At 38.5% G+C, this 24039-nt stretch overlaps 1 protein-coding gene across 3 annotated transcripts in view; it reads right to left on the minus strand.

The window, feature by feature from the left end:
- Window positions 1-2880: 2880 nt before the first annotated feature.
- Window positions 2881-24039, minus strand: part of LOC124713289 (E3 ubiquitin-protein ligase RNF19A-like) — a 379972-nt gene continuing 358813 nt past the window's right edge. For all 3 annotated transcript variants that reach the window (XM_047242937.1, XM_047242936.1, XM_047242938.1), the window contains 2 exons: window positions 10992-11256; window positions 2881-7124 (listed from right to left, as the gene is read on the minus strand). In XM_047242937.1, the coding sequence (XP_047098893.1) occupies window positions 6819-7124; window positions 10992-11256 (571 nt within the window). In that variant the 3' untranslated portion in view covers window positions 2881-6818. The remainder of the gene's footprint in view (window positions 7125-10991; window positions 11257-24039) is intronic.

Raw genomic sequence — 24039 nt, forward strand, 5'->3', positions numbered from 1 at the left:
TTAGCTGCCATACCCCTAAGGGGCTCCATCACCCACCTAACATTGGAGCTCCCAATGACAAGCAATCCCACCCTCTGCGTTTGTCCAGACCTCTCAGAAAGACTGGCCACTGCCACAACAGGCGAGGCCACCCTTGCTGGCTCAGAAGTAACTTTTAGCAGTGGGCAGTATCTCAAACCTGTTATGGAGGCGTAAGCACCAACTTTCGCCTTCCACCCAGGGATTCGCGACCCCGCCACAGTTCGCCAATCGCCATCAGGCAAGTGTAGACGTCCAAATCCGAGGGTGCAGTGGCACCAGAGATTCCAGGCGATTCTACAGGTTCCACAGGAAACACAGCTTCCAGCTGTTTACAGATGGTGGCCAATTCCCCCTGAATCCATACACAACAGGCGCAGTCCCTATCCATCCCTAACAATTTTTTTCCCTCTCTTTTACCTCACAAGCCGTTCAAAGCAAACAGATGACTGGCGACTACGTGAATTTACACTATTCAGGTACTAAAACACAATTCTGCAACTCTGAAATACTACAATACGCCCGAAATTTGTGAAATTGAGCTATGTAAGTACACAAAAACACGCAAAGAAATTAAGAATTAAATTATGAAACAAATAAGTGAGCTAAGAGTACGGCTTGCTGCTGGCTGCTGTTTATCCAATGGTGGCAGGGAGCTCTCTGGCTGTGACCAACCGACATTCGCCACTCAAAACAAAAACAGATGACTGTCGAGTAGTACTAAAACACGATGCTACAACTCTCAAATACTATAATACACCCAAAATTTGTGAAATTAAACTATGCAAGTACCCAAAAACACGCAAAGAAATTAAGAATTAAACTATGAAACAAATAAGTGAGCTAAGAGTACAACTTGTTGCTGGCTGCTGCTTATCCATCGGTGGCAGGGAGCTCAGTAATTAATTTTCCAATAAAAGTAGGTAAAGACAGTAGGGTCTTAATTGATAATATTTTCCCTGCTGAAACTCAAAGCAAAGAAATAAATGTGTGCCCAGTAACAAATGTTCCCTCTGATTACGATGTACGGCTAGTTAGAATAAATAAGATAGTGTCTTACAACATAGATGCTCCTCAGTGTAAATCAGTTAGAATAATTCATGTCTCTAGAACAAATGTTTTTGTGACTAGTTTACAAGAGGAATGTATCTGTTGGCAACAACAAGTAAAGGCCTGCTGTAGTTACAAACTACTCGAATTTACTAAGGGAAGTTATTAAAACTCAATGAATATGCACATTATGCCACATCCCAACACCACACATAAGCCTACATGGAATGTAGTAAGACAAGAGACACGGCAAATGGCCACAGAACAGGATAACATCACTGTTAATATAAATAGAAGAAATATTTAATAATCATTTCTTAAATGCAGTACAAAATATAGGGACAAACAGTTCAAGAGAAAAATCAAGGCAATACGTTGAAAAAGCAGCTCACATGAAATTCAGTTACACAAATGTCTCACTAACTTCTCCTTCTGAAATTAAGAAAGTTATATATTCCCTCAAAAATAAAAGCTCATCCGGATTTGGTGGTGTTTATAACAGAGTACTAAAGACTTTTTTCACACACAGTAGGTGCTATCTTTCCTGAAATACATGATGCATCACTGACTCTGGGCATTTTTCCTTAGTTTGTTTGTTAAACCCCTCTAAACGAAAGGTGAGAGGAGAGATATCAATACCTATCAACCCATTTCCCTACTGACAACATTTTCCAAAATTTTTGAGAATGTGGCGTACTCTAGAAGAGAATCCCGTCACAGTTTGGATTTCAGAAGAATAGCTGAATGGAGAATGCCATTTACATGTTCACCCACCAAATTTTACAAGCATTAAATAATAAAACAGCACTAGCTGGTATTCTCTGTGATATATCTATGGCATTTGACTGTGTGAATCACAGTATTCTCCCAGGTAAACTGAAGTTTTACGTTTGGCGGAAGATCTTATTAATCATGATGGTGCCTTTCAACTGGGTAAGACATGGGATGTGTTGATTTCTTGAATATCTACAGAAAGGAAACATTTGTGATTAGTGACATATCTCGCAACAATTAATTTTATTAATCTGACAACTACATTTTAACTCTACAAGCCTGCATTCTGACAGAAAGCACACATGTGATATCACTATTATGCACAAGCCTGAACACCACAGATGGAGCAATATTCAAAAAGTACACAAAACTCAACAGATGTCGCTCATGTAGCGGGTGCCTTTGTGCATGAATCTCACCAGAATTTTTTGGTATAAAGTTTGTGATGTGAACTAGCAATCTACAGTGCTAAAAACTCACATGAAGATGGGTGACTGGCTGTCAGCTGAAATGTCATGGCAAGAAATCAGCAGCAATCAGCTTCCAGCAACAGAAGAAATTGTAAATAATGCTCAGTATTAGAAGTCCATGGTGAGACCAACATTGACTTCTAGTACTGAGCAGGACTGAAAATGGCATTGACGCAACGTCGAAACTAGTAGCCAAATAAATATAAAATCTTAAGTACAGCTGGAGGAGTTTCATTTTTAACAAAAAAATAAAACAACTTAGTTCTGTCAAATTTGCATGTTGAATCATTGCATCTCTTGGGGGGAGACAAATCAGGAAGTCGACATTTTTGTGTATTTTCATGCAATAACATCATATGGAATAGTATTCTGAAAAAAATTCACACTGGCATCCATATTTAAAAAATAAAAATACATTAAACTTGTAAATGGTCAGCATGTAGTCATATTCAGAAATGAATATGTAATGTAAATGTAAAATGACTTGTTCCACATGATTACAGTTAACTGTATAAGTGATCCAAGAAATATGAAATTAATTAACTAGCTGGATAACAAAAAATTGCGATCAGTTTTACAAAATTCAGTTTATTTCAATCATGTTGTTCAGATACACAGCTTAAAAAGGGTAGACTTAAAATGTAATGGTGACCCAACTGTATCATTATAAAACACATCTCGCTGTTCCTGCAGTACAACATAAAAAAAACTGATGTTTTCAAAGTATCAATGCAAACTATAGGAATAATATACAAAGAAAAAATACAAATTATTTTTAGGAAAACTGCACCAAAATAAATGCAAAAATGTTCAGGTGCAAAAAAGCTGTGAATAATTACATTAGTTGTCTGCACAAAAAGGCAAGAAAATACGATTTTCTTCCATTACATTTTTTCAGTCTCTTATGGCAGTATGGCACAACCTTTTTCAATTTGTAGGCTCTGTTGCAGATCTGAAGCTACTGCCAAGACTCAACTGTTTTAAAAAGCGAACAAAACATACACTTCAAATCCTCAATTAGTGCCCCACAATGGCCACATTGTTAATAAAGAGTTGCACAATATTTTTCACAGTCCAGCCTTTTTATGAAAGGGTGCTGGATATTAAACATAAACAAAATATTATTAATCACCAGATATGAAATTAAATTATGACAGTGCAGAAACCATAACAAATAATACTCTGACTATTCTCCAATGTAGGCTTTCATGGCCAGTTGCGTTTGTTTTATTGGCATTAAGCCGTGTTCAAAAGCAAGTTTCTCTGTCGAAAGGTTCATTTACCAATGCTATTGGCATCATCAGAGACCATAACAATTCAGAAAGCAGTTACAATCTTGTTTGTTCCGAGTTCTTACAGCTCCCAATAATGTCTCCAGCACTCCAAGATAAAACTTTAGGCAGAGAAATGTGCATTGGAACATGGACTAATGGCCACAAAACATACATCAACAAAAATGCTGATTATCTTTTCTACCATACCCCACCTTTTCTTCCAATTTATAAAAAGTAATTCATGCAAGAACAGTAGGCCTACTAACTTCCAATAATGACGTGGTCACTCAATCTACCAACGATGTGGCCATTGAAAGCATGATAATTATGCTTTGAGTTGACATCAGTCATATTATCACTACAACAACAAGTCAACCATGTCTTTCTTTGATGTAAAATTGTAATGTTTGTGTGTCTGTAACATACTTATACTTTGACATGTGTTTATATAAGAGGCAAAGAGTTGATCTGCAATACAACCACCAGTTTAGCAGAATCTTTTATCACTAACAACCCCTATGTCTTGGTAAAAGGACTCTACCTCTGTTTTCTTTCCATCTCCCATAGTCAAAACTTAGTGGGTTAAAATTTCTTATTTGCTTTCAGTAAATCATGTCAGGCAGTCTTAAATCCTTCATTTCTTATTTTCAACCCTCTCCCTGTTCACTCCACTCCGTCATTTCTTCCTTGTTTTCTGGCATTCTAGTGTGCATTATGCTGACACACTTATATGTGGCTGTGTGTGTTCCAGCTCCTATCATTTGATAACCAACTCAAGTAGCTTGTCGTTACAGCAAAAATGAAAAGAGCGTTTGGAGTCATTGGCCGGGAGGTTACAGAGAAGGTCCAGCCACGTTGGTGCAGGTCCTATTACATTTCATGCCACATTGGGCGACCTGCACACCGGATGGGGATGAAATGATGAAGACAACGTAACACCCAGTCCCTGAGAGGAGAAAATCCCCGACCCAGCCGGGAATTGAACCCGGGCCCCTTAGGATGGCAGACCGTCATGATGACCATTCAGCTATCGGGACAGACGTTCTTACAGCAGTTGCTGACAGCTATGCCAAGGCACACTGATCATTAACAGTAATGATCTTCTGCATATCTATAACATTTTGTTGATAACAGTATGAATACTACGAACTTTTCATTGAAATACAATCCACAAAATGTGTTATTTTATGGCGCTTCTATTTATTCGTGCACGATTATTTCATTCATGATAAGCTACAAGATGATTAACAATATAAATTCAATAGAGCAAATAGACCAATGACTCATGAAAGAGGAGATTAATGGTTGTGTGGTATTAAATTGATGCCAAATGCATTGTTGTCTTTAGTCAAATTAACAAACTGATATTCTGTGTGTTGCAAGATTTGACATAGGCACAATTCAGACTCCTTTCACAACACATAATGAGTTGGCTACATAAATACTGCATGCTGTTCTAATACACCACAAAGCATATACAATATGTTCTTAATCACAGATAGTATGGCTTTCATGAATTTTATAGTTTCTAAGATCTTTCACTGTAAGCAACACATTTACCACAGACAAAAATCCATTATTGTCAACCATTATATCTGTACCCCAATATAAAACAATTGTGGACATCTTAGTACCATTTAACAGGAAACACAATGATGCCTGTGCCATCTATACAGGATGAAACCCATTACTGTTCTTAAATTAAAATCAGTTACACTTACTCAAATGAATGGACTGCAACTCTTATAGCTCTATGCTTAGTTTCTTTTCTCTGCATTCTTTAAAACAATAAAAATCTGTGACAACTCCTCTATATGGCTTTACACAGTTTATCAAATGAATAGAAGATGATCTAATTACATATACAAATTACAATAAATGCAGAACAGTATATCCACAATAATAATGTGTTACTATTTGTGTATTCACTTCAGCAACTTGTACACATACAATCAATACATGATTATTGGTACAATCTTAAAAATAGCATACAAATTTTGTAACCAAGAATGCTAAAGATTTTATCTTACAGCATTGCAATCTGTCATTAACAAAAGGTGTAAATGCATTCTGAGCATCTGCAACTAAAAATGGGTTTTACACATAAAAAGGTGTATTATCTTATCTTGTGGAGAATGACAGGTAATTTGATGTTAGAATGTTGTCAGAGGTATTAGCACAAGCCTAATTCTTGGCAGTCTTATCCAAAACTTTGTACTTCAGTGTACACAGTGCAGAGCATGCTAAATGATTGCTAAGAATTTAAATTTTTTTAAGAACAAAAAAATGTATATGTAGAATTAACATATGAACTAACCCTCCTCCATAATGCAAGTTAACATGGGTAGACTTACCAAGAGATGATTACAACAGCATTCTGAAAGAGGGTAGTTTGTACATTATTTCTACAGAGTCTGCGTAGTACGTATGTTTCTGTCTGTTGCTGCAGCTTCCACAATTTATTTCTTTATGCATCCCTCATACAAGTACATCTACACTAATTTTACTAAGATAACTCTACAATATAAATAAAATTAAATGTAAATCATCATAACACAAACGTTATACAGGCACATACACTGTCAAAATAAAAATATATAACAATTTACAGAACAGACAAAGAGATGGCAATAAAAATTAGAATATTCAAAATTGTATCACTCTTTAAAATTGCAGTATCAAAAAATTAAATTGGGAACATGAAAATAACATCATTGGAAAAACAGTGATTATGACTTGCAGATAGATTTATACAAGAGAAAGTAATATTCCTACACACAGGCATAAGCTTCATCTTGAGCATCTATGAAACATCTAATGCTACAAGCACATAATACTGCATCCTACTGCACAGAAGTGCAAGGAGAATTCTGCATGATACTGAACACTTATTATAATATTTTCCAATAGGATATGAAAGGACGGTTATAAAGTACAGTTAAATAAAGACACAGTTGCACAGTACAATAAGGAACTGTCAACTAACAGCAGCATAAGCAAAATTTACACTGTCCAACAAAAAATAAAAAATCATTTGGAACTCAACAAGTTGCTAATTGCATGTCTATTTCCGCCAGCCTGCACACACATTGTGCAGATAACATAACTGCTACACTTGTACAATCTTCACACTTTCTGTAAATAGCTCCAAAATTGCGAGCAACAATTCTCATTTCCAGGTACAGAAAAACAAGAAATTATCAAGAGGTGCCTTCTACAACAGAAGCGTTATTCAGGATGATGTGACAGGTACACTAACTCGAACAGGCCGGCCAGGAAGAGTCAGGGACGGTGGCACATCTGGTAGTGAAATCATGGGTACTGCCTGCCACTTGCCAAGCTCTTGTACCTCTGCCACTGCTGTAGTAGTTGTCCGGTGTCGAGTAGGCCTTCTGCCTACGATATCACTCTCATCATCCTCAGATGTTTCGCAGTAGGCTGTCAATGGCGGTGTGATGAAACTCACATGGTCATCAAAACGTACACGCTCCGAGCTGCAGTCATCGCCACCAGTCATTCGTCCACTGCTGTCACTTGCCTGGTAACATTAATTTCATTTACTGCTATTGCTGCAGTTAGACACAAAGAAATTAGTTTGTTTAGCAGGATTCAAATACTTATATGTTGAACCTACAACTAAGACAGTTCTTTTTTCTTATCTTCATAATCTCACATGAAACACAGCTAAGCTGATTCAGTAATTTTCCATTGTACAACAGTATTGGTTTATATAAATGAAATGTGAGAGAAATGGAAAATATTTCTCCATCATATTCAACAAGTACTTCACCAGGTTCACTGACCATGAAATGGTGGCTAAGTGATTGATATAAAATTTATCATAATCCTCATCAAAAGAAGTTTCAATATTCCTCACTTTATAAGTGAGTAGCTCAGCTGCAAGTGTGTGACTATTTTCATGTTTGTTTTTATGAGTGAGTCCAGTGTTCAACTATAATATCCCATTGTTTTAAGAATACACCCTGCACAGATGAGTGTAAACATACTGCTGGTCATTAAAACTGCAACATCAGGAAGGACAGAAAATGACGAAATTTTACTTATTATACGTATAAACAACCCAGCAGCAAGAATAATCGATTTCAAGTACAGTTGATTTAACGATACACAGGATGCAAAATTGAGACACTAAACTAGCAGTTCTGACAGCAACTACAGCTGCAATCCAGCTGGACAAGTTGAAATGAGCTTGGGCGGCAGATACATGTATCTCATGTGATGCTGCTTTAACTCTGTGCCAAAGCACATCAATCACACTGGCTAGTGACCAGTGACCAGTGACCAGTCTCATGGCAAACTATACCCAGATGTTTTCAATGTGTGAGACACGTGAAGAACATGCTGGCCAGAGCAGCAGCTGATACACTCTGTTTTGAGGTAGGTCAGGATAGCACAGGCAACACACAGCCTTGTGTTATCTTGTTGATAGATAATGTCAAAGAGACCACAAAGATAGGGCACAGCCACCATGAGGGTAGCTAATCATACTTGAAAAAAATTTACCTGAGAATTCCAGGTATGTGGAGCAAGATTGCATCATAAAAAGTTCTTGATAATTAATGATGAGCGGGGGACAGGGGGAACATCTCAATAACAACTTTTCTTTCCTTTCAGTTGATATATCTTGACACAGTGTTTAAATATCAATAATTTGTATGGAATAATAGTCATATAATTAACATACTTGGAAATATTAAGTGCTTTAAAACTTGTGATTTATGAAACTCAATAAAATTAAATTCTAATGTTAGATTAGAAAAACAAAATTCCCTGAGGTTTTATGAAAATCCTAAAATTCCCCAAGATTTTCTTGATTTTTCCAGGTAAAATACAATTTCCTGAGGATTCCAGGTTTTCCAGAAGAACTGCCATCCTGACTATCCTTAAGAAATCAGAATGTATGGCTGTTGCGCAAATTATTGACCATGCATATGACAGAGAGGTTATCATGTAGTGGACACAATATAATCCAGTATCATCAAGGCAGGCACTGGGCTCATATGACAATGATGAAAGCAATCTAGCAAAGCCTGTCCTCATTGGAGCTTCCATAAAGATGTGTCCATTATAATGCCGTATGCAGAAACAGGACTTGTCTGGAGGGGAGAGAAAAAAAAAGTGTCGCATCATTACTATGCCCTGTTTGGTGCTGGTGCTGGGAGCACCTCTGCCCGTACACCTCCCTCTGCTGTCACATCAGGAAAGCCACAACAAAGATCTCTATGTTGACAGACCATAGTGTTCCAGGTGTCATTGCACTGTTTTTGTGGATACTTGTTTTGCTGCGAACAAGCCCATTTCCTGACTTCAGGTAGATAATGTGGCTGTACAATTCTGCATGGCTGGATGAACAATATGACTGTCTTCTTGGGCACTAGTCATGCAGAGCCATTAAGATCACATATGGTAATGAACATGGTAGTCCTGAATCCATTAACTCAACATCTGCTTGACAGTAATGAGATCTCAACCAACATGGGCACCAATATCGGAGAATATAAACTGCAAGTCTTAATTAGGCCACAATCCTACTGCCTCTGTTGAATTCTGACATGTGCTAGTAGACATTGCTCCTCCTTACCTGAGGAATAACATGATCTCACAAACAAGCTACATTTAAATGTGATTTCTGGTTGAAAAACAAGGTGTGTAATCTTATTTATGTACACACAAAGTAGACTGCATTGCCTCTACTTAATTTATGTGGTTGTGCTGAAATGATTATAGTTATCATATTAAAGCATGTAGAGCACTGCATGCTGCCTTCATAGTGTCACCGTTTTAATGACCACCAGTGTAGTTTCTGGCTAGCTTTTCATGCAAATCACCAGTTTAATGATATAAGTGAAGACATATTTGCTATGAGAAGGTAATGACACATACGTCGTGCAAAAACCCAGCACATAAAGAGTCAAGTTAATGGCAAGAAATTATAGCCTCATCTGGTGTAAGGTTCATTCAAGAATCAAATCTTCAGTTCAAAACAATTTTTACTGCAAGTCATCTGACCAATTCCTACAAGGCCTAACGAAGAGACCTCATGATAGCACGAAAAGCAGTACCATGATTTTTCAAAAAAAAGATGTTAAGATGTTGGATTTTATTTAACAGAAATTGCTCTTGAATGTGTAGGACACACATATATAAATAAGGATATTACTAAGAAAATCAGATAAATGCTGTTATGTGTCACCAGAAAGAAAATATTTTGATGGACAACCAGGATTTAAGGGGCATAAAAGTTTATTTTTTTCCCTTCCTCAATCATGTCACAACTACTGGAACCTGTGATAAAACTGACAATAGTAAAGCAGAAAAGAGTAATCTTACTACAGGACAAACATCACTATATAAAGTCAATGCTTGAAAATTACAATAAAAACAGGTTTTGAAACTACTGCTGCTTATGCTCTGTGGCTTCAATATTACATCATCATATTTCTCTCATTTGGTACATTGACCGAGTCATGGTGTAGCATTCAGTTTCACACTTAACAGGTAAATATACACACTCATGAGTCAAAATATTATGACCATCTGCTTAGTAGTGTGTTGGTCATATTTCCTGTCATGATGCCTTTGATTACTACCACATGTCTCATGGAAACCCCGAGAAATGTCTCCTGTAGCATAATACTGCCTCCTCCAGCCCTTCATCCACGGCACAGTGCCTGTTTTGAGCAGCCATTCACCAGGATGATGACAAACCCAGACACAATCATCGACACTGTGTAACAAGAAATGTGATTCATCTGACCAGGTGATGCATTTCACTAACTCATGGTCCAGTCTCAATGACCATGTGTCCATTACAATTGTAAATCATGAAATTGTTGGGTCACACAGAATAAGTATGTGTCTTCTGTGGTGGAGCCCCACATTCAACAAAGTGCACCGAACAGTGTGCTCCATCATCAGATCACCACCTATCCTTCTTTACAGAGTGGACAAGCCTCCAACTTCCATGTTCTGTGATGAGGAATGGACACCCAAACCTTGTCGCCTACTCATTGTTTCAGCATACTTCAACCACCTCCAACAGATGCTCATGACAGTAGTAAACAAACAGCCGATCAGGTTCGCCGTTTCCGAGATGCTCATTCTCATGTGCCTGGCCACAGAAATCTACCCTTCGTCAAAGTAGTTTACATCAGTGGCTTTCTCAATTTGCAGCACATGTCATCACTAGAACAACTCCCTATTCGTTTCAGCTCCACTTACAACACTTCCTTAACTGCATCATGTACCAGCAACACCACCAGACAGCACAGAATCTCACGTCTGGCAGTGGTCATAATGTTTCGACCCATAAGTGTGCATTATTAAAAAGTTATGCTTAGGCTATATCCATCAAAAACTGAATGACTGGCACAGACAGACTTACCTGTCTGTCAAGTGGTGGACGTGACCGTCTGTACGTGTGACGTCGACTCATACTTTCCTCTGGAGAAGGAGGTGGCAGAACGGCTCCTTGCAGTGAAGTTGACTCAGCTCCTGCATGTACTTCGACAGGTACTGGTGCTGTGACTTCTGAACGTGGAACTGTACCATCAGATAATGCCAGGGACTGAGACTGCTCAGATAAGCTCGCAGTCTCACTACTTGTGCTCAGGCGCTGTGTAGATGCTACATCTGCCTGTATCTCTAGCCTGACAACATAGATCATTATGTAAAGCAAAACTGGAAATGATTATAACAACATTAGATCATTAATGAACAGAAATATAATATCAGCAATATGTCAAATAGCAAGTGAGTGTAAATAATGAGGGGCATCTACAGATAAAAATAAGTTATAATTGTCACAGGGAAAAAACATACCATTTAAAACCACAACATTAAATTTCAAATTTCAGGAATGAAAATTAATTTCTCGTATATTCTAGTGGTTGTGCTCCTCAGCTTAGCTGGACAAACAGTGTCAGTGCTGCATTTTGACAGGTAGATTAGACTGTGCTGGAGGATGTGTCACATGGGATGGGTAGAGGCAGAGAAAGGTGGGAAGCAGGGATAGGGATTGGTGGCAGCCAGTTTGCCAAGTAGGAGTGTGGGGAGCGAGGGACGGCAGGTACTCAAGTTAGGCAAGTGATGCACGGTTGTTGGAGCCGGTGGGGAGTGGCACACACCAAAGGCGACATGGAGACATGAATTGAGAGAGGGTGACAGAACGGAAGGAGATGCAACAGTTAGGTGAAGAGTTTGGGGCTACTGGAGACTGGGGCCAGGATGATAACGGAGCAGGGACTGTGTCATAAGGATAAATTTCATCTGCATAGCTTGGAGAAGCTGGTGGAGGAGGAGAGGATCCAGACAGCCCAAGTTGTGAAGCAGCCACTGAAACTGAGCTTCACTAGATGGTGTGCTACTGACTGGGTGACCACTCATCATGGTGGACAGCTGGTTAGTTATCACACCGACGTAAAAAGCTGTTCTGTGTTTGCAGCAGAGTTGGTATATGACGTGGCTGCTTTCACAGGTGGCCCTGTCTGTAATGGGTTGGGATAAGTCTGTGACAGGACTGGAGCAGGAAGTGCTGGGTGGGTGGATTGGGTAGGTCTCGTACCTTTGTCTACCACAGGTATCAGATACATGAGGCGAGGGGTTGGAAGTGGGAGTTGTGTAGGTTGGCTGAGCAATAGACCACCACTTTATGGAGGATGAGAGAAATCATAGGTAGGATGTCCCTTATTTTAACACATGATGAGAGATAATCAAAGCCCTGACAAAGGATATGGTGATACCGGGTGAAGAAGTGGGCACTCCTTTGCAGCTGAAGTGTTTCCACTGTAGAGATCAACAGAAGGAGAGTATGTCTTTCAGAAGCCCAACATGGTTACACTTGGATTTAGGGCTGAAAATCAGGTCTTTGGGTAGGACTGAGGTTTTTTGTGAAAGGTTAACAACAGGGTTTTGGGTATGCTTGGGTTCTTTCTTTTGTTTAGTGTGTTGGAAGGGAATTTTTGGAGGATTTAGTAATTTGAAAAAGCCAGACAGGTGGGGTATGGATGCTATGAGGGATCGTCGAAGGGGTTTACTGAGAGTAGGATGGGTGATGATAGGCAGTGGTCCTCCATGGGAGAAATAGGGTGTCAACAGGTTGGACAATTTATGGAGGTAGTGTCTGGAATGCTCCTCCAGGAGTTGGAGTGCAAGCATTTCAATTTCAGAGATGCAGTGTACATAGTCAGGATTGCACAGAAACAGTATCTTGCGGAGGGAGTAGTGGTGGTTCTATGCTACCTGTGCCATGGAGAGGTATTTCTGCAGAATCACGTTTTTGAGAGTTAGGGGCTGGCAGACTTTGAAAAGGTGAAGGTTATTGTGAAGGGGATGGTGAGATCCAGAGAAGGGGATTTTTTTTCATGGTTAGACAATTGGAGGGAGGAATTCCATAGCTTAGACAGCAACAGCATTTACGGAACAGGATTTGGGACTAGGTTTTACCACAGAAAGGCATACTTTCCTAAACTGGTGCAGATAGATGGAGTAGGGGTCCACTGGAGTATGAATGGTGTTAGAAAATGGGAAATGACACAGGAAATCGACAAGTGAAAGCTTCAAGTAGTTATAAATGAAATGAATAACAAAGTGGGAGTTGGGAAGCGAGAAGGGTGGAGAAAATTGTGCTGGGTTAAATATTAGACCTTCGTATGTGAAGATATTTAATTGTGTGTAAGTTAGACTCATGTGTGGGAAAGAAGAAGGAATGGCATGAAATTCAGATGGGAGTGATATATGAGGAGGTGTGGGTGGATTTGGAACTGAAACGTAGCAATTAATTGCTGGATAGTGTTATATCAGTGATCTGGTGGATCTGCAAGTGGTACTACAGCATGTCCCAAAAGATGCATGCTACCAAGTTGAACGGATCTGATGAACTGTGCAGATAAAAAAGGCAAGAAGGAAAACATGGGAAAAGATGTGGTCAGAAAATACAAGAGACAGAAAATAGATGTAGATTACAAGACAGTAACAAACAAGAGACCTAAGTATAAGTGTTGTAGGGAAGTTTTGGTAGAATTTAAATACATTTCCACTGAAAGAATTTCTGCTCCTGTTGATCAACACCTCCAAACTGCCAAAAACCTAGCCTCCCACATCAAAGATACTAACTACTTCACTGTCTCTCCGCCATCCCCACTCCTTTCCTTCCTGAATCACTGTTGTTGCTACCTCCCTATACACCAACATCCCTCATGCTCATGGCTTTGCCACTATAGATCCACCCCTCCCAACGTCTTTCAGACTCCAAACCCACCACTTCTTTCATATACACCTTACCAACTATATCACTACCCATAACTACTTAGGGAAGGTACACAAACAAACCCACAGCACAGCCATGGGCACCCAGATGGCATTCTCCAATGCCAATCTGTTTATGGTTCATGTAAAGGAAACCTTCCTAGCCTCCCAAAACTCCCAGTCCCTAATCTGGTTCAGGTTCATTGATGATATCTTCATGGTCTGGACTTACGGCCAAGACACCCTATCTTCCTGGCCACCTTTCTGATGGCTCCGTTCTCAGCTCTGTCCACATTAAACCCACTCCCTCCTTGCATTTCTAGACCCCGCCCCCCCCAGTTGCTAGTTTCCCATTCACAAACTCTCTCCCTGCCTCACACCCTGTCTACCCACACCACCCAACACATCCCCTGTGTGTGTGTGTGTGTGTGTGTGTGTGTGTGTGTGTGTGTGTTTTCCACTCTAGCTGGGAAAAGGATTACTTCAAAAAGCTAGCAAGTTTTCTTTCTTTTTGTTTGTGTGTCTACTGACAAGTTAACGCTTCTGCTTTTCAGTTAGCAGACCCCTTTACTTCAAAAGAATTCAGAATTTAAGATGGTATATACCACACTTCCGTTACATTAAAATAAATTTCCTACCTATAGTTAGTGCTGTCAGTGAGATAGATGATGTCGTGCAGTACTCCAGGAAACTTGCTTCCACAAGATATGTGACATATTTGAAAATAATCGATAGCTGGCAAACACCATTTAAAACTCTGAAGTCTGCCAATCAATGGCTCAAATTACTGGAACTAGTCATAGATTTCAGCAGCTCTGTGGTGGTATACATTACAACGGCATTCTTAATTAAGCTAAAGCATAATGAACATAGGAAAACTTACATCAAGTTTGGAATGTTTAAATATGAGACGTTATCTACCACAACTACTTGTCAAGAGAGGCCAACCATCCACGAGACACACTACAGAGAACTAAATACACTTCAACAGAGATTCCACAGGCTTATTAAATAAAGCACTGCATCACAGCAAAACAAGAATGATTTGGAAGATACCATCAAAAATGACATGGACTCCCTGTAAACCATTTACTGGCATTAAGTTCCAGTGTACTGCCAACACTTCTCCTCAAACCCATTGAAGTGACCAGTTGTGTCCATCTAATTGTGTCTCATATGGCTAGAGAAAAATAAATACCAGTGGTAAAAACTAACTGTCACAGCCAGTTGCTAATAAACATATTGTAGTTAGTTATTTTCGAAAGATTTCAATGCGTGAGTGAGTGTGGCTTCAGTTGCCAGAGACTGCAGTCATGTGTGTGCGAGTTGTGTCTGCGTGAGGGTGTTTTTGTGTGTCTGTCGACTATTTTGTGACAGTCCTTTTGTTGTGCTTATCTGCGACTCAACATCTTCGCTATAGGTGAGTAGCAACTTTCGTTATCATAATATTGTTACATTCCATCCTGGATTTTTGATTGTTTGCTAAGTGCATAATTTGTTATAGTTAGATTCATAAAACTATGTTATTCATTATTGTGGACAGAATGAGGAAACATGCAAGTAGGGACACTTTTTCCAGTATTTACTTGACATAAATATCAGGGACATCACAAATCTTTTTTGCCTTTACTACAATTTGAATGTTCCACTGTAGTTTGCCCACTTATCATTGAACGCAGTACTATGGAGACTTGATTATCTGGACCTCAGTTATACGGATTAGGGATTATCTGGATTGTCCACAACAAGTAGTGGTCTGGTCAGTGCATGCAATGACATGTCATGCTGGTACTACCTGACCTGTGTAATCTCTGCCCCCAGGCGTTTTTTTATTGTTCGAGTAAGACGGCGCACCTTTCATTATTGTTTGAGTTAGACAATTGCCAATTACTACACTGCTGCACCGTATCGTGTCGGTGCTTAAAAATATCAAAGCGCAGTGTGTGGTATTATCACTTAAAAATAAAATAAAAATTATTGATTGATTTTTAAAAAAATAAAAAAAGGAGAAACTGGTCACAGGTTAGTCAATAAGTATGGTGTACGTACGTCTATGATAAGCAATATTAAGAGGAGTACCAATTCAACTTTGAAGTATACATACAAATTTGATAGTGAAGACAGAAGCAAGCACCAAAAAGTGATGAAGAAACTGAAAAATGAACTTCTGCAAGAAGCTTTGTATTGTCATTTATTATAAAAATGATGGACTGAACAACCAATATCTAGTCCTTTGCTCTGTGAAAAGGCATCACAGTTAAGAAAAGGTGGTAACAAATCATTAGTGGCAAGTGATGGATGATTGTACAGATTTATATCTCATCAAAGAATTCACAAACTGGAGATACGAGGTGAAAATATGTCAGCTGATGTAGAGGCAGGAAATTCTTTTAAAGATGATTTTAAAAATGAATTGGACAAAAATGACTGATCTGAACTTTGTTTTCAATGCTTATGAAATGGAATTAAATTGGAAATCATTACCATCAAAATCTTTAGCTTCTCGGTGAAAGAGTTCAGCTCTGGGATATAAAGCTAGTATAGAGTGAGTAACAATATTAGTTTGCGCTAACACTACTGGGACCCAGGCCTTCGCTCCTCAATGGAAAGACCAAAAACCCAGATGCTCAAGAAATATCAGGGTTCCCTTCACTTATAAAAAAACAAAATAGTTCATGGATGAACACCAAAACATCCATTGACTGGTATGACAACAAAGCAAAAAATTTCAAAACAAAATTAGTAAACAAGGAAATGTCCTAATTTTACTGGATAATGCATAAATTTATCTTTCAGCTGAGCTGTTAGAGAGACAAAATCACATGTTTATACTAAAAGCTTTGCCTCCTAATGTGACATCCTTGCTACGACCAGTGGATCAGTGTTTTTGAACAATTATAAAACAACTTTAATGTAGATTGTTATCTAAAGCAGAAGTCATTTTGTCATACTTCGAGCAAATGAATTAAAAGCAGTGTTGTTACCTGGCTGAAGATGCATGGGATTTGACTAAAAGGAAAACTTTGAACAAAGCTTGAAACGGAATACTAAAATTGGATCTTGTAAATTAAATAATTAAGAGAGATGAACAGCAGAAAATGCAAGAAGATTAAACAGAAGAAAACTTAGATGATGAAAATTATGCCAGACCATCTCATGTGGAATCATTTCAAGCCCTGGAAACAGCATTTGAATGGTTCAAAAACAGAGTGTGATATTCTGAGCTTACAGCAGTTAAAATGAATATGTAATGTAGCAGCGATGAAGAGAGAAAATTGTTAACTTCAGATGACGATTACCAAATATTTTAAACAAAATTAAACTACAGTGACTGTCCTCTGTGACTTTAGTTGGTTACTTCATGATTAAGATTTTATTTTTTTTTAATTCAGATTGATTAATTTTAAGAAAATATGTATGTATGTACAAAAATGTGTCTCTAATCTCTTAATAAACATTGATTTTTGTTGATCTAAACACATTTAATTTGTTTTTGTTGTTTTTAATGAATGCCTGACATTATGCTTTAATTCTAGAAAGATGACCATACGCCAACATACCTAAGAGATTACGACATATGGGTGATGTGTGTTTCTTTCTACAGTTAACAATACAAAAATCACTTTGTTTTGTACATTCCATTGTATGAATTTTCAATTATCTGAATGACTTGTGAGAACAATTAGTCCAGTTACATAAGTCCCCACTTTATTATGAGGGGCATTCAATAAGTAATGCCACACTTTTTTTGTTCAGTCAATTTCAGTTAAATGTGGAATTTGTTGTAAGCCACTGTGGTATATTCCTGCTTTGTGGTACAGTCCTGCTTCAGTCCCTATAGTTTCATGAAGTTCCAATAGGTTATGGTGCTATATGTAGCCTTCAAAATGGTGGCTGTAATGGAGGTGCATTCAAGGCAAAGAGCTGTCACTGAGTTTCTTTCCATGGAAAACCAGAGAATTCAAGATAGGTGCTTGTAAAATGTGTACGGAGACCTGGCAGTGAACAAAAGCATAGTGAGTCATTGGGCGAGTCATCTGTCACTATTGCAACAAGTTGGGCAAACTAGACAGTCCTCCCGTGTTCCAGCGAGTGGGCCACAAACAGCAGAGACTCCTGCAATGTTCGGATGTGCAGACACACTCATTTGAGGTGATTGATGGATCACAGTCAAACACCTCACTCCTCAACTGGATGTGTCTGTTGGTAATGCTGATACACTCATCCACCAGTTGACATACTCAAAGATCTGTGCTCTCTTGGTTCCGACTGCCTAGCAGGTGACCATAAAGAGCAACGAAGGACCATCTGTGTGGAATTGCTTACATATTATGAGGCTGATTGGGAAAATATTTTGTGAAACATAATCACAAGTCGTGAAACATGGGTTCATCACTTTGAACTGTCTACAAAACTGCAATCCAAGGAGCGGAGCCACATCATCTTTCCTCTGAAGAAAAAGTTCAAAGCCGCACCCTCAGCTGGTAATGTGATGGCAACCGTATGCTGGGTGTCTGAAGGGGTTATTTTCTTTGCTGTCCTCCCACATGGTGCTACAATAAACTCTGTAGTTTATTGAGCTATGCTCAATAAATTGAAGAAATACTTCAACGTGTTCATTGCTACAAAAATCCAAACAATCTTCTCCTTTTCCATGACAACACAAGGCTTCACAGAAGTCTGCACACCTGAGAGGAGCCCACAAAACTCCACTGGAATGTTCTTTGCCATACCCTGTACAGCCCAGATCTCGCTCCTTGCAACTTCTATCTCTTTGGCCCAATGAAGGATGTAATCTGCGGGATGCAGCTCATGGTTGATGGGAGCTTATTGATACAGCACAACACTGGCTGCAAAGTCCACCTGAAGAGTGGTACCATGTGGGCATACAGGCCCTTCCAGTAAGATGGTGTAAGGCCATCACATTGATTGGAGATTTAGTTGAAAAACAGGGTTTTGTAACCAAAAGAGTGGGGAATAATATGATGTATTGGAATACCGAATAAAACCAACTTGCTCTCAGAGAGGGACGGGGCTGTGGGGGGCGTGTGGATGACACCCCTTGTACATTAATTTAGTACATTCATCTCACAATCCAGCTACAGAAATGTAAGTGAAATAAGTGTACTTAAAATGCTTAAAGTGACTGTGAGTTACTCTTCTTCGGATATAACACAGCAAAAATTAATATCAGCATATATATCTATATTCTGCAAGCCAGCTTTTGATTTGTGGCTGCGGGTACTTCTGGTAAAATTATTTTTGTCCCTTACTTTCTTTGCAAATGGTGTGAGGGAAGAGTGCTGCTTTATTTCCATATGAGCTCCAATTTTTCTGATTTTCTCATTGTTCTCATTTTGCAAGACATAGGTGAGAGAAAGTAATAGATTGCTCAATTCTTCCAGAGCGTAAGCTCCTGGAATTAAGGCACCTCTTTTGTGGATGAATTACATTTCCTTAAGATTCTTCTAATGAACCTCTGCAATTTTTTTTATGTGATCATTCCACTTTACGTCATCCCGGATGTTACCCATATATATGTTATAGAAGTTATTGTTTCCACCGACTTCTTGTCAACAGCATCTTCAAGCAGTAGTTCATTGTTCGCTATGTATGTACAATATATAACAACTATAAACATTCAAGGGCCAGTGAAAGTCTCTGCACCAATCTTTGATCCTTTGAAGGTTTTCCTGCAATTCACTAGTCTTCGAGTACTGCTACCTATGTGTACATGACAATTGTCTGAAAACAGTGTATTGGAACGTACACCATTATCCATAACGTCATTATATATATGTTTGCACCTACCACTCTCCTGAAATTAGCTTTACTTCTGATGATTCCATTCAGCTAAGGATGATGTTTTGGGTTCTATCAGCAAGGAAGCTGTAAATCAGATCAAAAATCTGTTCCAATAGCTGATAACTTCATATTTTGTTCTGCAAATGACAGTGGGGAACTGCACCAAATGCACTCCTGAAATCAAGTAACACAGTGCCAACCTGTGTGTAATTGTCTGTGACACTCTGGTTCTCATGGACAAACAAACATCTATGTTTCAAATTATAGACAAGATTTTCATTCTTCAAAAATGTTGCAATATGTGACCATAAAATATGTTGATAATTCTCCAACTGATTGAAGTCGGCTGTATATGCTTATAATTATGTTCATCTGTCCTATAACACTTTTTGTATATGGAAATGACATGGCTTTATACAAGTTCTTAGGAACCCTTTGTTGCTCCAGTGAGTTACAGTAAATTACCGCTACAACAGAAGCAATTTCTTTCACACAATCTCTGTAGAATCTTACAGGTATTTGATCCAATACAGATACCTTTCCACTGCTCAGTAATTTTAGGTGATTTTCTGTTCTGCAGTCAGTTATCTCAATATCTGTCATTTCGGAGTACAAATATCCTTGTCTTCTAATGCTATTTCATCTTTTATAATTTTAACAATTGGTCAAAAGGACCATATTCATTCTTTTTCTGTAAAATGGGACCAAAAAATAATCTGTGATACATTCCAGAAACATGGTACCGTAAGAGTATCTTCAATTTCAAGTTTACTTCCCCCCCCCCCCCCCCCCCCTTTCAAGAATAAACACTATGAAAGGAAAGTATTGTCTTCCCTTCAGCCTCCATTAATAAGCCAATATAACTCTTGACATGCATATTTAGATGTTAATCACTGTCCTCATCACACCTTTTCTGAACTTGGGTAATAAATTTAATCACATTGTTTCAGAACTATTGAAATAGCATCACTTCACAATCTACTAATTTTGTTTCCACTTAAACAGAGTTTTCTTTCAGATATCTTACTCATGTTTTTGATCTTTTCTTTCCTTCACATAGTTCACTCCCAAATAGTTTGCTCCTATTGATGTTCTACTTCTTATAAATTCTGGCCACAGTAACTGCAGTCACCATCGTTGTAATTTTTGCTGTTCTACACCAGGTAGTACCTAAGACTCAGATTGTAGTTTTATGTTCTGCACTTCTCAGCATTTCAAATTTTTTAAGAACTGGCCACACTGTAGTGAGCTACGACAGACCTACTGGGTAAAGATTTTCAATATATGCATAAAACTCCAAGTAATATGATGAAGTAGAAGAACAAATGACAACAGAAATTTATCACTAACAAATGTGCACTGCCTTAACTCCATGCTAAAATGTAAATTGGAGAATTCTGCAAGAAACACCACATCAGAAAAGGAAATCTGTAGCAATGGACAACTTTTTGTTCATTAGATTCAGCTTCAATCCAACAAAGCATCGATTCACAAATTTACATCTACTGGATGACTTAAGTTTCAATGCTGCATCACTGTGGAGAATCTCAGTTACAGCAAAGTGCATGTGCAAAGAGAGTTCTGAAGATGCTTGTAACTCGGCGATGGATACCGTAAATGGATGCACCCTAAATGTTTCAACTCTGTTAACAAGATGAAGATTAGGACTTTCCCCAATAAGATCATATTAGAGAATGAAAGATGGACCCAGCACTACAGTTACTACACCAATTAATGACAGCTTTGATTAATGTGAATAAGTGAGATGCCGTAGATATCTGTTTGAGCACTTATCAATATTTTTCACACGGAAAAGTTTGTCAACAACCAGTCACTATTTATGTTTCAGTTCCTTTCTGTTAGAACTTTCACATTTTTTCACATCCATCTTTGGAAAGTGCTAACAGTAACTTGATACAACTGTAAAATGTGAGTAAGAGCTTTGATGTTTACTGCCACTTCCCCAAGACTTCACACTTAATGTTGGTTTGCTTATAGAATTAGTATCAGAAGCATATTGTTCACATTTTGTGTGTCCTATATACAGAATGAAGATGAACTCCACAGGTTGTTCAGAGGGATTTTCTGAGGATTCTGGGACAAGTGACCCATTGTTTCCAGTGATTCATTACAGAGTAATTTCATTTGATTCCTTATTTCCATTTATCTTTGTATCTGTATTGCACTGATACTATATGCACACTGAATATCTTGTTTGGAAACAAACTTGTTCCATTCACTCAAGGTACTTTCTGTCAATAAGAATAGTGCCACTATACTATCCACCCTAAAGCTTGCATTCAGTATTGCTCAACTCAGTTGGTTGGTTAGTTGGTTTGGGGAAGGAGACCAGACAGCGCGGTCATCGGTCTCATCGGATTAGGGAAGGATGGGGAAGGAAGTCGGTCGTGCCCTTTTAGAGGAACCGTCCCGGCATTTGCCTGGAGTGATTTAGGGAAATCATGGAAAACCTAAATCAGGATGGCCGGACGCGGGATTGAACCGTCGTCCTCCCGAATGCGAGTCCAGTGTCTAACCACTGCGCCACCTCGCTCAGTGCTCAACTCAGTCATGGGTTTGTTTTACCAGCAGTGTCAGTTAACAGTGACATACAACGGTATAAATAGTTTTACAGATAACAGTTTGCTGATGCACATCTTATGTGTAGTCCACTGAATGCAATGGAAGGGTGGCACAACACTAGGCTTAGGTTTCCTTGCAGTGATAGCAACCAGTGCACAGTACTTTTGCATCCGAGTGCTGTTGCATTACACAGTTTTGTGCTGTGTCTTTTGGTGAGTGCATATTCCTAGAATTTTCACAGGGATGGTATTTTTGCAATCACACAGGTAACTGAATAAATACTGAACTGAATAAATCTTAATAACATTATTACATTGTAATGAGCCAACAGCGACTAAGTATCTGTATTTATATAAAAAAAATTTAAAAAACCTAAGAAAATTTCCTGAACAACCTCCTAAATTTGGGTGTACGCTGTAATCGCAATGTACAGCAAACTAGCACTTCAGCTTTCCCCAGCAAACTAAACGTTCAAGTGACCTACGGGAATCCTTTACAGAACACAAAAGGGCCCTAATCTTAGCTGGTGTCTGAAAAATCATATTTCCTCAAAATATGATCAATTCCATCCGAAATATAACCTGCGTAGAGCAAGAAAGTTTCTGGCTTAGATGCCACAAGCTATTTCTATCACCCACTCAATTGATGGTTGATCAATAGTGACATGCATGTCTGATGTTTTCCTCACTATATTCTTTCTGGTGAAAAGTGACTTCAAGGTGGGCTAATCTGGCTGGCAAATTTTCAAGGTATGAGATTACACAAGCATAGGTACAAAGCAACCATTAATTTTGTTCATCATATTAGATGTTTCACAAAGTAACCCTTCTGCGATTGCAGGAAATTGTCTTGCCATTGGTCATTCAATGCTGTGAAACAATACAAAGATTCTGGCATTCGCTTTTAGTTAGTGGTATGATGTTATTAAGGAAGCTTTTGAAATTAAATCAGCAAATTATTTTCCAAATGAGAAAGAGGTTCTTGCGTTAAGTTCTGCCTGAAATCCTGCTCTGTTCCTGGTCAAACAACAGATGGACGGAGTTAGCACTACTTGCTCACACATTGGTAATCAGTATTTATTTATCGACATCATTTGATGTTGATTAACCTTCTTTGGGCGCTGGAGCTAATTGGTTATTATGGTGTTGTTCATAGGGCTTTCTCATTTCATTTGTGTCTAAAAAATAATGTGGCTTTCACATGTCAAAATACTGGTGGTTGTTGGGGATATTACCTGGCCACACTCCCGTACAGCATTTATTGATATTTACAGTGATATGTCTACATTTTTCACTAATAGTGACTGTATAAACTAAGCTGAATGACAAGTAATGTTTACCTGTTTAGATCCATTATTCTTGGGTCTTATTTCTTGTATAAAAATTTCACTACATATCACTCTTACTCCTATGCAATTCTGCCCTACTATATGATTTTCCACCATCGACAAAACTGAAAACACAATTTCTCTCCTTAAACTCTCATTATTTGTTAATAAATTAATTCTCAAACTTAAGTCTTGCATATTATCCTGTATTCCACATTTAAGCTCTCAGGTTTTTAAATCTCGTCTGGTACAGACCCAACATCAGTCTTTCCTTATCATCCCATCTGGTAAGTCTCCTCTGACCCACTGTTCTGGGTGACTTTTCTGAATTCTACCCTTTTTCCTAATCTCTCCAGTCCTTTTCCTTCGCCCCTCTTCCTTCCTCTTCAACCCTTCTACCAGAAGGAGCCACTGGCTCAAAAACCTTGCATAGTTATAACCTCCTTTTATGGATTTTTTACCCATCCTGTTA

Source organism: Schistocerca piceifrons, chromosome 1 (genome assembly GCF_021461385.2).
Source record: "Schistocerca piceifrons isolate TAMUIC-IGC-003096 chromosome 1, iqSchPice1.1, whole genome shotgun sequence".
NCBI classification, from domain to species: Eukaryota; Metazoa; Arthropoda; class Insecta; order Orthoptera; family Acrididae; genus Schistocerca; species Schistocerca piceifrons.